The 15,000-nt window shown below is 39.2% G+C and overlaps 1 protein-coding gene across 2 annotated transcripts in view; it reads left to right on the top strand.

The window, feature by feature from the left end:
- Positions 1 to 928: 928 nt before the first annotated feature.
- Positions 929 to 15,000, top strand: part of p2rx1 (purinergic receptor P2X, ligand-gated ion channel, 1) — a 32,667-nt gene continuing 18,595 nt past the window's right edge. The window contains exons 1-2 of one of the 2 annotated variants that reach the window (XM_058383597.1): positions 929 to 1,205; positions 13,594 to 13,738. In XM_058383597.1, the coding sequence (XP_058239580.1) occupies positions 1,069 to 1,205; positions 13,594 to 13,738 (282 nt within the window). In that variant the 5' untranslated portion in view covers positions 929 to 1,068. The remainder of the gene's footprint in view (positions 1,206 to 13,593; positions 13,739 to 15,000) is intronic. The other variant, XM_058383599.1, reaches the window with a different exon arrangement.

Below are 15,000 nucleotides of genomic sequence, written 5' to 3'. Positions count from 1 at the left end.
AGCTAGCACTGTTAACTTTATCAACTAGTAAATGGCTTAAATAAACAAAAGCTAGTACTGTTAACTTTATCAACTAGTAAATGATTTAAATCAACAAAAGCTAGCACTGTTAACTTTATCAACTAGTAAATGGCTTAAATCAACAAAAGCTAGTACTGTTAACTTTATCAACTAGTAAATGGCTTAAATCAACAAAAGCTAGTACTGTTAACTTTATCAACTAGTAAATGGCTTAAATCAACAAAAGCTAGCACTTTAAACTAGTACATGTCCAAAAAAAAAACCCCAAAAACGTAAGTGTTCCATTGAGACGATACGACACCTCTAAAATTCATACACTAGTAGAGTAGTGGAATACAAAGTGCATAGTTTAAGCGTGTATATGACATTTGGGATGCAGCTTCATCGTGACTGGGACCTCTGCTGTTCAAACAGTGCAACTACACTTCAATAACATTCCACAACGTGAATTACATTCCACATTTCCACCATACATGTCACTTTTAAAAAAAAAAGAGAAACACAGTGAGTCAAAACCCAGTCAATGAGCCAACACAAGCTTAAATAGGAAATCCAAATGAATAGCCAGAGAATGTGGTAAGGGTCAAGAGATACAATGGACAATTAGAGGAAACAAAGATCGGAACCTCTACAGTTGTGACCCTAAAGTTGGCAAGAGATTGGTGTTTTCACTCAGGGGAAGGGAGTCTCTGTTGGTGAGGCAGTGTAGTGTCCCATCCCATACTGCCTTTGCCAAGACCCACACGGATGTCTTTAAATTATATGGTTATCAAATAGTCTCAAATATCAGATAGCCTCCTCTGCCCATCAGTACTCTGTATGCTTACAGAATTAAATTGTGTTTAATGTGGCAAGAGGAAGTCTTTAGAAGAACGGAGGAGGGGATAGAGAAGAGAGAGAGAGAGAGAGAGAGAGAGAGAGGGAAGTCAGCTCACAGCTCACACCTCCTCACTCACTCACACTCACTCTCTCTCTCTTTCTGAGAGCTGAGAGAAGACTCTTGGACAGTAACCTGCTAACCTTCTTTGCTTACATCAACCAGCAACAATGAGGAACTTCATCAAAGAAGCTTTTGCAGACTTCTTCTTCGAGTATGAGACTCCCCGGCAGGTGCTGGTCAAAAACCCAAAAGTGGGTATCGCCTGCAGAATCCTCCAGTTGGGGGTGTTGGCTTACATTATCGGGTAAGAGGTTTTTTTGTTAATTCCTGTGAAATGCTTTCTAAAGAGGGAAGGAAACTATATATAGAGTGTAGTGACGTAACTCGACATGTTTCAGCCTGTATGGAGCGGATATGTGTCAAGACTTTTTAATCTAACAATCTAATGCCTTGGTTGGTTATAACATCTCGAGGCATAAAAGAAGTAATAAAATATCTCAAAGCTGTAATGTAATGAAGCTTTGGTTCAAGAAACTTACTGTGGGCTTAGTGTGTCTGAAAACAGCCTGCACGTGGGATTACTCAGATTCCTTGGGAAGAACAGACGTAAACAATGACTTGGGATGTGTTGCAGCTTGAACCTTGGGGTATGGATTTGTGTTGTAGGTCAAACGTACATGAGGAAGCGTGTAATCGGTCATCAATCCATCCTCAATTAGGATGTAACATTATGACTGAAGGAAAACTGTCATTATATAACGACTGTAATATTAGAAAGATGTATTTATTAGCACCCTTTCTAAAATGTATGAAAAGTGATTATATAAATAAAACACACATTTCCAAATGCTAAACAACATGAGTTTATGATTATTTTGAGTAAAAAAAAATCCAGGAACTTGATAGCGGCCTTAAACAATACCTCCTTTGGTGTATAAATAAGATGTTGCATACAGTAGACGTAAAACCTCTTTGGGTCATAACAAAAATACTCCCTTGGGAACTGGTTTCAGTTTCCCCAACAACAAAGCGCTCATAAAATTTTTCATTTCATTTCATTGTCTGCACCGCTTGTTCGATCTATCCTCGGGTCACGGGGAGCCTCAGGCGTCATCGGGCATCAAGGCAGGATACACCCTGGACAGAGTGCCAACCCATCACAGGGCACACACACACCTAAAAGATCCCAAGTATCACATTAGCACATCAAACAGAATCAGGTATTGTGATCAGATGAGACCGAAACCAAATGATTTGGCCAGCCATATCATCAGCATTTTTGTTGCTGAAAGCAGAACGCATACAAGGGATAGCACAAGATAGTCAGAGTAAAATCTGGTGGTTGATCTGTGAGGCATCGGGGCTGTTTTGTGCCTGGTGATTCAGAGGATTTTATAAAGATTGATGACGGATCATGAAATCTGCTGACCTCCAGGATCCAGATAAAAAAACTTAGAAACTTTCAACACAATGAGCCTATTAGTATTAGTATTAATATTTTGTAGTTCAGTGCCTCTGTAATGTATGCAGATTTAAACCTGACAGAAACCTTGAGGTTTGCATTGAAGACGAAGGTGAAGGTTAGGTCTCAAGTCGTTTTCTGTATTAACATGGACTTGTCTCACTCAGACTTGGACTTTTTGGTCATGTTGTCCTATTTTCACTTTATATACCTTAATAACCTGTCTCATAATCTGTCTATTGTGCTTTTTATTCATTTCTGTAAATTGTAAATTAAATGCATAGTGTAGTTATTTTAAATCTGTACTTATGATGGTCGCCAACGAACAGTACTAAATTTCTTGTGTGTGTAAAAATGGCCAATAAACCTGATTCTGATTCTGATCTTTCAGCAGGCACAAAACAAACAAACAAAAACCCAAAAACGAGTAATTCATTGTTTTAGAAAACATAGCCTAATCCAGTGAGCTTGGCCTCAGAAAGGTTTTCATGACTTGACTTGACCTTCATTTCCTTAAGCCTGCTCAGGTCCTGGCCTTGGACATGCAAATGATGGTCTTCACTACAGACTAAGAGGTAAACAAACCTGTCCACAAACCTATGAATATATGAGCTGAAAGTGTTGTGCATATGGAGGCATGGTCCAAGATCCCTATACAAGTATTTCCAACATTGTTAGATATTACAGGAAGAGACACAGTGCTTTTATTCTCTCCTGGGGCAGGCGTCAGGTATCATTTTACAACCAGTGATTTGTAGATTTGTAAATAGAACTATACAATATCTGTATATATCTGAGCTTATTGCATGTGATATTCCTTTAATAGTATTCATTTTTGCTTATTTTCATGAAGGATGTCAAGGCTGAGCATGTCTGGGACAAATATGCAAATATGTGTTAATGCTATGAGTTTTGGGTACAGGTTGTTGCATGTCCAATTATTTACAAGGAAACATTGTGTTTTAGTCATTTAAGTATTACATGATTGCATTCTGTGTGTGTGTGTGTGTCTGTATTTGGCAAAAAATTTCCCATATTGTTTTGTGTTAAAGTATTTGTATTTTATTTTCTTGTATAGTTTATAGGAAGTGTGGGGTGGTTTAGTGGTCAGAACGCCTGCCCCACACCTCCAGTTTGATTACCGGCCTTGCACTGTGTGCTTAATGTTTGCATGTTCTCCACGTGCCTCTGGGGTTTCCCTCAGATTGCTCTAGATTCCTTCCCTGGTCCAAACACATGCGCTGTATACTGATTTCTACTTTGTCTGTAGTCTGTGATTGTGTGTGTGATTGTGCCCTCCGACCGAGTGGCACCCTCCGGGCTCAATGACCCTGTGGTACAAACAAATAGATGGATGAATGGTTTATTGCTCACATGAGATTTAACAGACTGCAGATTATTTCCGTTTCCTGTACTTGCATTTACTTTGTGCTGGATTTATTTCCCGATATTTGTACCTACATGTATGCACATTTATATCTACAATTCCATGAGGATTTTGTACTTTTAGCTTCTAGAGGCAACGGTACATGCAGCTACAGCTTTAGAAGATGATGAAGGGCATTAGGGTGAAATGCACTATACTGACTTTGCCCTAAAAGGGTCCATCACCCATATAATATCAGCTCAGTAGAGGTGTTATGGTGCTACGTTTTCATTGGTAGATGGAGTAAATGTTCATTTTGCGACAGAATATAACAAGTGGATGACAAATTAAAAGGAAAAAACGCAATCCACCATAACAGCTTTGATGCACTTTAGTATATATGCTACAAGTCTCTTGAATTTGGCTAGACAGAAGAGCGGTGTTCTCCCAAATAAATAAATAAATAAATAAATTCCTCCATCTATGTTTTGATGATGGTGGTAGAGTGTGCTGTTCATCATGTTGCTCCAAAATCTCCCAGAGGTAGTTTCTTATGATCAGGGGCAGACTGAGTGATTTGGGGGCCCTAAGCGATTCCAGGTATGGGAATCTTGCTCATGTGCAGTACGATAGGAACGTTCCACTATTCATGAATCATGGGGACGGGGCCCACATTTGAAAAGATGTAATAATAACATTAAAATCTTATACTTATAGACAGACCATACGATATATGATAGAAAAGTAATAAGTACTATATGATTTATATAGGCTTCTTGGTATTGGTCGGGGCCCCCTAATTCCCCGGGGCCCTAAGCGGCGGCTTACCTCGCTTATTGGTTAAGTCCGCCCCTGCTTGTGATATAGTGATTATAAAAGAAGGAGCGTATGATTCCACACTATTCAAACCATTCCATGGGAGGGGCCGGAGTCATCCCACCCCCACCCGGAGACCACTCCCACCAGGATAGAAATATTTCATTACAGGATAGGGTTAGGGTTAGTGATCAATGAGAAGAACACAGTGAGAATTGATTTACTGTAATCCTTCTTCCTAAGGAAACGAGTAGTCCTGAAACATGGCAGTAAAAGTAAAAACCCCCCTGAGCGTAAAAGAACAGCTGTTTATTTTCCTTTGATTTGACATCCAGCTGTATAACAGGAGCATGTCAACAACCCATTTTCCAAATACATACAGATTCCTCATTCAGATTGCAGCATGCTCTTTCATGCAAGCCCTTGTAGCCATGTACCATTAAGCATTTCCTCTAGGGTCGTCTTTTATGGAGTTTATCCGAGATTGGGTATTTTGCATGAAATACTTAAATGTTAAAAGTGTGCATGTGGACATTCTTGAAAAATGGAATGTATTTAGGAAAATAACTGTGTAAAAAATTGAAAAGAAAAGAAAATACTGCTCTATTGTTGAGCTACCGTTCATTTATGATCTCATTTAATGCACTGGCCGATATCTGAAGGTATGATCTGTACTGAATAAGCATGAGTGTGTGAAGTGTACTGATAGAGAGGCGGAGTGAGAGGTAGCAGAAACAAAAGCATTTTAATTGACCTGATTAAAAATGCCCATGGTGTCCTAGAAGTTTTTGTCAGTACTGATGCATAGGAAAGAAGAAAGTTTTATATGAATCTGTTCTTTGCTTCCCTTGAAGCTTAGTTAAACTGGTGTCTTGCAATATTGTAGTGTACACACACACACACACGCACACACACACAGTTGTTACTCTGTGACATCTCCATCTGTATCTTATTATTACTTCTCATCATTATAGAAGTGACATAGACAGCATGAGCCCATTGTAGGAATGTCTGATCTCTCTCTCTCTCTCTCTCTCTCTCTCTCTCTCTCTCTCTCACACACACACACACACACACACACACACACTGAAGTAGAGATATCATGCAGGCTTTAATTCCAACACCATGCGCTGCTGGATTACATCAGCAGCTGAGACCTGGGCTGCACTGAGGTACCCTTTTTTGACACGTCCTTATCAACACTGCCTGCCATTTTTCAAGCTACACACACTCCTCCTGAGTAAACAATAATCTTGACTCCCACTTCTCTCCGGACCTGTTAATGGACAGTTGCCAGTTGCCCTACTGTGAATGGTATCAATGAGAAACTCTAAAGTTAGCTGTGGATGTTCTTCCTTGGATAGATTTAGGGTTGCAAGGTCGTGCACTCGCGTCTCCATGTCAAACTTCAGTTTAATACAATAGACAATAACAAAAATGTCCATCACCCGAAGGGTAACTGATGACCCAATATGTAACAGAAGCAATTATTTATGTTCAATAAACTACTCTGTACATGACTGCAGTATGAATACAAGTATGTTTACTGTATATGAAGTATGTTTACTCTACTGACTCCAAAAAAAATAGCTGATGAAGTTGTTTATAAATGTAAATGAGAGGGGAAAAAAAGGGAGCACATAGCACCACGGTCAATGAACATAGCCACCATGGACTCCCACTCCCAGCAACCATCTGCTGATCACAGTCCACCATCCTTCTTCACTGTAGTGTCAGTTCCTGACATGTTTGTGTTGTTACCAAGCCCTAATCAGATTTTTATCTGGTATCTGGATTTTGTGTTTTACAGACCTGTTTGAACCTGCCTTTTTAGGATTGTTAGCCTACCTCCAAACCTTGGGACAAAAAATAAATTATTTAAATAACAGCGCTATGTTGAAATACAAATTCACACTACTGTTTTAAAGTTTGGGATCACTCTGTGTTTTCCAAAGAAAACCCCATTTTTATTCATTTCAAAAGCATAAAATGAATCAGATCGTTTAAAAGAAAGCTCTACATTGTCACACAGAGGCCCATTATCAACAACCATCAGTCCTCTGTTATCAATATCATGTTTGCTAATCCAAGTGAATCATGTTATAATGCTAATCGATTATTAGAAAACCTTTCTGCAATGTGCTGATTAAAGTGGTCTTCTTTAGGTTATTTTAGTATCTGGAGCATCGGGTTTGTTTATCTGGCTCAAAATAGCCGGAAAGAAGAACTTTCTTTCTTTTCATGGTAAGAACTTATTTTGACATGCTGTGAACTACACCCTTCATAGAACAGCGCAAACTGGTTCTAACGAGAACAGAAAAAGGAGTTAGGTGCACATGTTGGAAAACAAGGAAATTCCAAACGATCTCAAAATTCGGAACGGTAGCGTAACTATATTAGCTAGTTATCAAGATAAGACAATACAAAGAAGGACAAAGAACCTGCACCGTGTTTGCTTTGAGCTCTTCGCTTGGTGCTGCAAGTGTCCCTTCAGTGTCTCTTCATGTGACGTTGCGTCTGTTAAATATATAATTACATATTTATAACGGTGCCGTTGAATGCTCGATTCTGATTGGTCAAGGGAATTCATGGCAGTAGTTCCAGCTGCAAGAATTTTATTAATTCTTTTCTTCGAGTACGTTAGCATTTATTATTAACATCTGTGTGTGTAATGCACTATATATACAGATGAAAGATCTTTGATAAGAAGTCTCCAGCGTCAGTGCTTTATAACTCGGGTTTGAAGATATGGGGAAGCTGCTGTTTTCTTAGTGACTCAGAGAGAAAGAAACTAAAAGCAGCTGGTGAAGGAACAAGTATTTATAGGTGCTATAATCGCAAGCGATAACAGAAACTAAGTTGTTATATGGTCTAACCACCATCGTATTTTTTTTAATTTTATTTTCTAAATATAGTACCGGTTCTTTTACCTTATTTTCTTGTACGTAAGCCTCTAAATGTCTGTGCTGTTACACAAAGAAGTCAGTTATTGATCATCATACATAAAGAGACATTTTACAATTTGACTCAACAGGTATAGGTTTTATGGCGATGTCGTATTCCTTTCATGGGACATTTCCTGTATAAAGCAATAAACTGCCTCGAACCAACACGAGTGCTGGAGGTGTGGTTAACATTTGCATCAGTTCTTATAACTCATTAGCATGTAATCGTGCAGAATTTAACCGCATCATCTTCGCTTGCTGAATTGCAAATGTACAAATTCCTTAGAAGTCTTAAGCAAATTCAGGGTGGTTCAGATACCAGAAGCGAAAAATATACTTGTTCAAATATATTCTGATCCATCAATTTACGAGCTGATGGAAAATATAATACAAATTATACTGATTGTAGTTATCTGTATTATATTTTGTATATTATGTATTTTCTTTAATGGTGTTGAATGGTAATTAGAGTTCATTATTGACAGACATCTGTGCAAATAAGACTGTTTACAAATTGAAGAAAAAAAAAAACCAAACAAAGACAGACAGCATTTGGGACGCAAATATTGATGAAATCAATATTGCCTTAAGACATTTCCACGTCCTGGTTTTAACAGTAAACTGCCAGTGATAGAATAAACATCTACTTTTCCCATCCGAAAAATGCAATTGAGAACGGAGCAATGATTTCCATTGATATTTGGGGCATGACTGGCACATGATTTCACCGGAACTGGTTACCGGATCCGGTTTAGACGGATAATTATCGTCTCACATGAATCAGTTTATCTTGAGATGTGAAACACACTTGGTTCAATAAAGGTTCTAATCCAAACTAAACCTTATAATTGGTTTGTGGGTTAAAAAAGGATTGATATGGAGCCAAACATTGGAGCCATGAACCCAGTTACTGATAAAATGTATGCTTAGGTACTGAGGAAAACTCATTTTTCTCAGCAACATATGTGAAATACTTACGCAATCACTTATGTCCTTATACTTTTGCAAACTTTTACATATGTACACACACACACACACACCAATTACATTTCTGCCATTTAGCAGATGCCCTTAAAAAGAGTGAAAATTTATTTCATTTTATACAATTGGGTTAATGGCTTTGCTCAGGGGCCCAGCAGTGGTAGCATGGTAGACTCACAACCTTCAGATCATCAATAGTCTTAAACATTAATCCACCACATACACATAAAAAAAACACTGACCCCCTGATTTAACCCCTCAGACTCCCTCAATCATTCTCTATCCATTTCACCAAAGCTGTTTGAATAACTGGATAATAAGGAGTTAACCTAAAATCATCAACCTTACTTTTGAAAATATAAACTCCTGGATGTACTGAAATCAACTTGATTGTGTCCTCAGACCTGCTGACAGATCTTTACCATATTACACATCACACATGCAGGCTTTCAAAGCCCAGATCCTAAAGCTTACATCGAGATGAGGAACGTAAACATTACCTTTAATGGAACCCTGTTTATGTATCTGCAGAATGTACCAGCAGTCCATTTAGCATGCGCGGCACAGATAAAAGCAGCACAGGGTTCATAATTATGATCAATGTGCATATTCATAATATGTCTTAATGTACAATAAAATGGAAAGTCAAGTCACTATGCTGCTGGCAAAGAAGCACAAAAGCCAAAGGCTGATGTTTCATTTTATTGGAAGATGCATTTCGCCGTAACTGAGAATAAATGTCATTTCTGTGAATATGCTTCTGTGAAAGAAACAATAAATACACAGTCCTTCTGAGTACACTGAATTCCAACTGCATTAATTGAAGTGCCACTAGATTGGATGCTTAAAAAGTTCATGCATAATATAACTAGAATATGTAGATAAAGTGTGCATTATATTATTCCATGCTCCGGTTCAGCCCGAAAGACAAACAAACACTCATAGAAAAAGAGGAGGTTAAAATTAAATTCCTCTGAGGTAGAGATGGAACAGAATACAAGTACGTTATTGAGATTGAATAGCTGTAAGTGGACACAAATACTGGTTGTGGTGGAGCTCCAAAAACAAGCTAGAGCATGGATTTCTCCCGGCCTTGATGTTCTGTACACAAAGCATGTTTATTCATTGTGGATTTAAGTGCACTGACATATCTATTGCTTTAACCAATGGCATTCTTCTGTTCATGCCTCTGTTGGCGCTGTTTGGTGCCAGTCTTGGGACTGCTCGATACAGAGCTCATTTTATGTGACGCTGGTCGTGGAAACATGGTTTCAGTTGGACATTTTCTTTTTGAAACGTCCCCAAATAGTCTGTATATTTCACAAAGAGCACAAAAAGGGTTAAAAGTGTCTCTGGGTGTCTGCTTTTACACTGAGATTTCCTAGAACCTCCTCTTTTGTTGAAAAAGTCAACAGCGCTTGTGCTTTTCGAGGACCTCACCTTGCTTCTGTGATAATGGCAAACGTCTATCACTGCACTGTTGCCAAAGCATCCTTACAAACTGCATCCCAGTATGACACAACAGCTGCACAGTGTGTGACCAGAAGGCACTAATGAAAGCTGGCCAATACATCATTGGAACACAGTTGTCCAACATCATGGACATTTATCATAAGTGTTGCTTGCGGAGAGCGACAGGTATTATCAAGGTCCCCACCAGGGACTGCCTGTATGTCTCCCATCAGGAAAAACACGACAGATTTCTGCGCTGTCACACAAAATGTCTCATGAAAGATTTACCTTATTTTCATTAGCTGTAATTCTAAGCTTTAACTAGCAGCTTCCACCTAATAACTAACAAACCCACAGCTCCTGATGCTCTTTAACTAACCTAAAGGAGGCTACTTTTATTGCTCCTTTAATCAGTACAACAGTTTTCAGCAGTGCTAGCATAATTCTAATAATCAGCATTATAAAATGATTGACTTGGATTAGCAAACATAACATGAGACTGAAACAGAGGACTGTGTCGGAGAAAATTATTTGCCTAGCTTTAAAATAGCAATACCCTGCTTATCAGTAGTGTTTACCTATCCAAAATATTTAGCTATTGATTAGTAGCTGGCTTTGATTAATGCAAATTTATAATAATCATGTATAACCTTTATAATAATCATGCAAAACCATTAATATTAGTATACTGGTGTAATAACCACACTGAGACAGGAAGAAGGAAAGAGAAATGTATTGAAACATTAGGAGTTACAGCTCAGTCAGTCAGCCTATCCAGTGGGATCAGTGGGACCGGAGGGTCAGCTGTAGAAGAAGGGACCTCAGGTTCCTGAGGAGAAGTGGGAGAGTAATCAGTGGGAGAAACTGGAGGCGAATAGACAGGAGAAGATTGGGGAATATTGTGAACACTGTAAGGCAAAGGCACAAAGCCAGGAGAACGTTGGGAAACGTCAGGAGAGTTAGGAGGTGAAGAAGAGTCAGAGGAAGAATCGTCAGAAGAGATCTCAACAGGGAAGTGCTCAGTCTGGACGCCTTGAGAGGTAGTGCGTGTCCAATGCCAGTAAGAAGGTCTGAGTAGACTGATCACAGGTTTTGGGGTGAAATTTGGGTGCTCTGATCGAGACAGACGGCATCTCTCACGATATGGTGAGGGGACTGTTCCAGGAAACCAGTAAGCTCAATAGCCAGGCAAGACAGCTGATACTGGTGATAGCGTCGCAGAGCACCCCTGGGACTTCTTTGGAAGATAGCATGGTGGGCTGACTGAGCTAGAAGGGAAAATGGGGATGAGTGAGGTGCATATCGTGTGACTATGTAATCTTAAATAAAGCTTTGCAGACAATAAGAGTGAAACGCTTAAAAGCTCAAGGCCCAGGATATGCACTAATGCAAGAGGATGTGTGCGGTGAGCCAGGTTACTGTGACAGAGCAGTGGTAGTGAACAGCATTGGCAGGGAGGATATGAGACAGCATAATCGCAAGGCTTACTTAAAAAATAGAAACGCATCTAACTTAGATCAAGCAGATAAAGAAATGTCAGTATGACATAGAGGAAGAGGTCAGGGTACTACTTACACATAGTTGTGGAAGGCAGCGTGTGAGGTCTGGATGATCCGAGGAAGCAGCTTGGGAGGTTGTGGTCAAATGAAGTTGATAAGGAAGCAGCGCTTATAAGTAAGCGCTATTTTTTCTTAAAAACTGCTGACTTGGCCTGAAAACAAGGGGAACTTGAGAGGAGAAAAAATTGACGTCATCAAGGGGAGGATGATATTAATTTAGGGGCAGTATCGGTACAAGTAGGAAAATAATGGGAAATGGCAAAAGTATGTAAATTAAGGAAGGAGGAACTAAAGTAGCCATACATTGAATATAATGGGAAATTGCTGGAAATATTTAAATTAGAGAAAAGGAGGGGCCATGGGGGCGCCTGGGGTGTAAGTAGAGGGGAATTTCAGACCAGCTGCTCTCTTCAGAAATGCATGTTGTTGACTGCATGGCTGAATAAAGAAACCTGCTTCTTCTCATCTGCTGACTGAGATCTCCTTTAAGTTTTTATAGTTTATTGAGTTCACTGGGTAAGATTATGGAAAGCTAAGAGAAATAGACACAATCTAAAAATTCCACCCGGTGATATGTCCACTCGGAGGGGGCTCTGAGTTCCGACAACTGATGGTTGATCATAATGGGCCTCTGTGCAACGACTGATTGTTTTTATGGTTTTGAAATGGATGAAAGTGGGTTTTCCTTTGGAAAACACAGAAATTTTTGAACAGTAGTGTACATTTGACACATTATCGCTATTTGCATATCTACAGGACTGTGGTAAGGTCAAACAAACATTGAGGTACACCGAGACCAGATCTTATGTAGGGGTGCTGATTAGGGGACATACAGTACAGAGCTGTTATGAGTGCTGAGTGCTGAGTGCCGAATGCAGAACGATAGCGTGACAAGATAATGTGATGTTCCGGGACTGACGGGTGATGAGTCAAGCACTGATTTTGGCATAAACAAAAATCACCTGCAATTGTTTACCTCATATTATTGCGCCATTGCTCTTTTTTATTTCAGTTAACTTCAGTACACTGTTATCTTAACTTATTGCACCACCAACCTGTTTATTTTATTAAACCTACCTGCTATTTACACTAATGGTTAAATGTACTCAGCTGTACTCGTACTCTGACAATAACACTAACCCCAAACCTAACCTAAGTACACTATATTGGCAAAAGTTTTGGGACACCCCTCCAAATCATTGAATTCAGGTGATGTTTTTCTGAGGTTGAACTTGGCCCCTTAGTTCCAGTGAAAGGAACTCTTAATGCTTCAGCATACCAAGACATTTTGGACAATTTCATGCTCCCAATTTTGTGGGAACAGTTTGGGGATGACCCCTTCCTGTTCCAACATGACTGCACACCAGTGACCAAAGCAAGGTCCATAAAGACATGGATGAGTGAGTTTGGTGTGGAGGAACTTGACTGAGTCCTGACCTCAACCTGAGAGAACACCTTTGGGATGAGACTGTGAGCCAGACCTTCTCATCCAACATCAGTGCCTGACCTCACTTCTAGAGGAATGGTCAAAACATTGCCATAAACACACTCCTAAATCTTGTGGAAAGCCTTCCCAGAGGAGTTGAAGTTGTTATAGCTGCAAAGGGCGGACCAACTCCATATTACATTCATGTGCATGTAAATGCAGACGTCCCAAAACTTTTGCCAATATAGTGTATATTTATGGTAAATAGTCTCAGTTGCGTTAATATCAGTTCTAGGCTACAATATTTATTATTATTATTATTATTATTATTATTATTATTATTATTATTATTATTATTTTGTTATGCATATGCACACTATGACTCTATTGCATATCATCTGCATTGATTTAACCGAAATACTGTTTTCCTGAAACTGATTCCCACATTGTCCCTGTCTGTATTGTTAGATCTCTTGTACATTATGTCCCTTGTAGATGAAGTTATGCGTCTGCTTTGTATTTGGAGAATGGATCTCGATCTCAGCTAACCAACAGAGCGTTCTGTTACACTGTGCACCTGTGGGACTATTTACAAGAGCAAGTTCAATTAAATGCCCTTGAAGTGGACGCCTATTATGAAAAAGCCAAGGTTAATAAGGTCATCATTTCTTGTTCTTAATTGTAGATGGGTGTTCATCTATGAGAAAGGCTACCAGATCCAAGACACGGCTATAAGCTCCGTTTTCACTAAGATGAAAGGACTAGCCTACACGGAACAAAATGGAGAGGAGAGGCTTTGGGACGTAGCCGATTATGTGTTCCCTGATCAGGTGAGTGGTACAACATCCAGTGCCAAGGTGTAAGTGCTTGGTGTGTATATGTTCCCATTCATTTATTGTATTAAAAATAATAATAATAATAATAATAATAATAATAATAATAATAATGGGTTCTGCCTGGTGAACAATGTACTTTAAAAGGATGTGGAGGAAAGAAAAGAAAAGAGAAAGTTTGCTTTGTGGATTTGAAAAACAAACCCATCCTGTACACTCATCATGCGTATCTGTGTAGACCGAAACACGACTCAGGTGCCAATACTCTGAGCCAAAAGTCTTGCGTGCCATGAGCGGTAAATAAAATAAAGACTTATATTAAACAAAGACAAATCAAGAGGGAAAAATCTCACCACAAAATGTCCCTGCTGAGCAAACAAAGATGTGGCTGCAAACCTTCTCAATTATTTCATATAAACCTATAATATAAACTTTCATAATTATGCTCTAAACGTGGCATTTAGATGTAAATGATCGAACGCAAACTTTTACAGATTATCTACACAGGAATATTATACATATATAAAATATATAACAAATGAAATCATTGATCTAAATCCTGACCATCTAAATGTAACTGAATCTTCTGTTCTTACTTCTTTAAAGTGACTTTGCTTAATTTAAAGTTGTCATTTCACAATGTCTATATGATATTGACTTTAACCCTTTCAACTGATTGCTTATTAATGAGCTTTTGCCTCTCATATGGAGATTGTGAGCTTAAATCCTGAAAACTGTACAGCTTTCCGCAGCTAGGAGCAAGGCAGGAAAAATCAGCCATGATGATTTCCTGACATGACAATCCTAATCCCTGTCAATCACAGCAACACAGTGTCATCATGTATGAGAAAGAGAATAGATAGGACTTTCCTCTGATGCAGCATAAGCATCAGATTGATGCAGCTGGTTGGTTTCTCGTGTCTAGGAGGAAGCACGTCCTAGCCTTCACCCTCCCCCAGTTGCTGGCTGGTATTCAAATTGGGGAGAAAAATGAAGGAGGGAACAAACACCTTATTATCAAGAAATGACATTCCGCAACAGTTCGTGATCCATGATTTCTGACCCATGCTGTACATCGATCAGGCATAACATTATGAGCAGTGAGAGGTGAAGTGAATAAGACTGATGAGCTCCTCATCATGGCACCTGTTAGCAGGTAGGATATATTAGGCAGCAGGTGAACATTTTCTCCTCAAAGTTGATGTGTTAGAAGCAGGAAAAATGGACAAGCGTAAGGATTTGAGCGAGTTTGACAAGGG

Source organism: Hemibagrus wyckioides, linkage group LG28, assembly GCF_019097595.1.
Source record: "Hemibagrus wyckioides isolate EC202008001 linkage group LG28, SWU_Hwy_1.0, whole genome shotgun sequence".
NCBI lineage: Eukaryota > Metazoa > Chordata > Actinopteri > Siluriformes > Bagridae > Hemibagrus > Hemibagrus wyckioides.
Note: the sequence above shows the minus strand (reverse complement) of the source record. Positions and strands in the feature narration are given on the sequence as shown.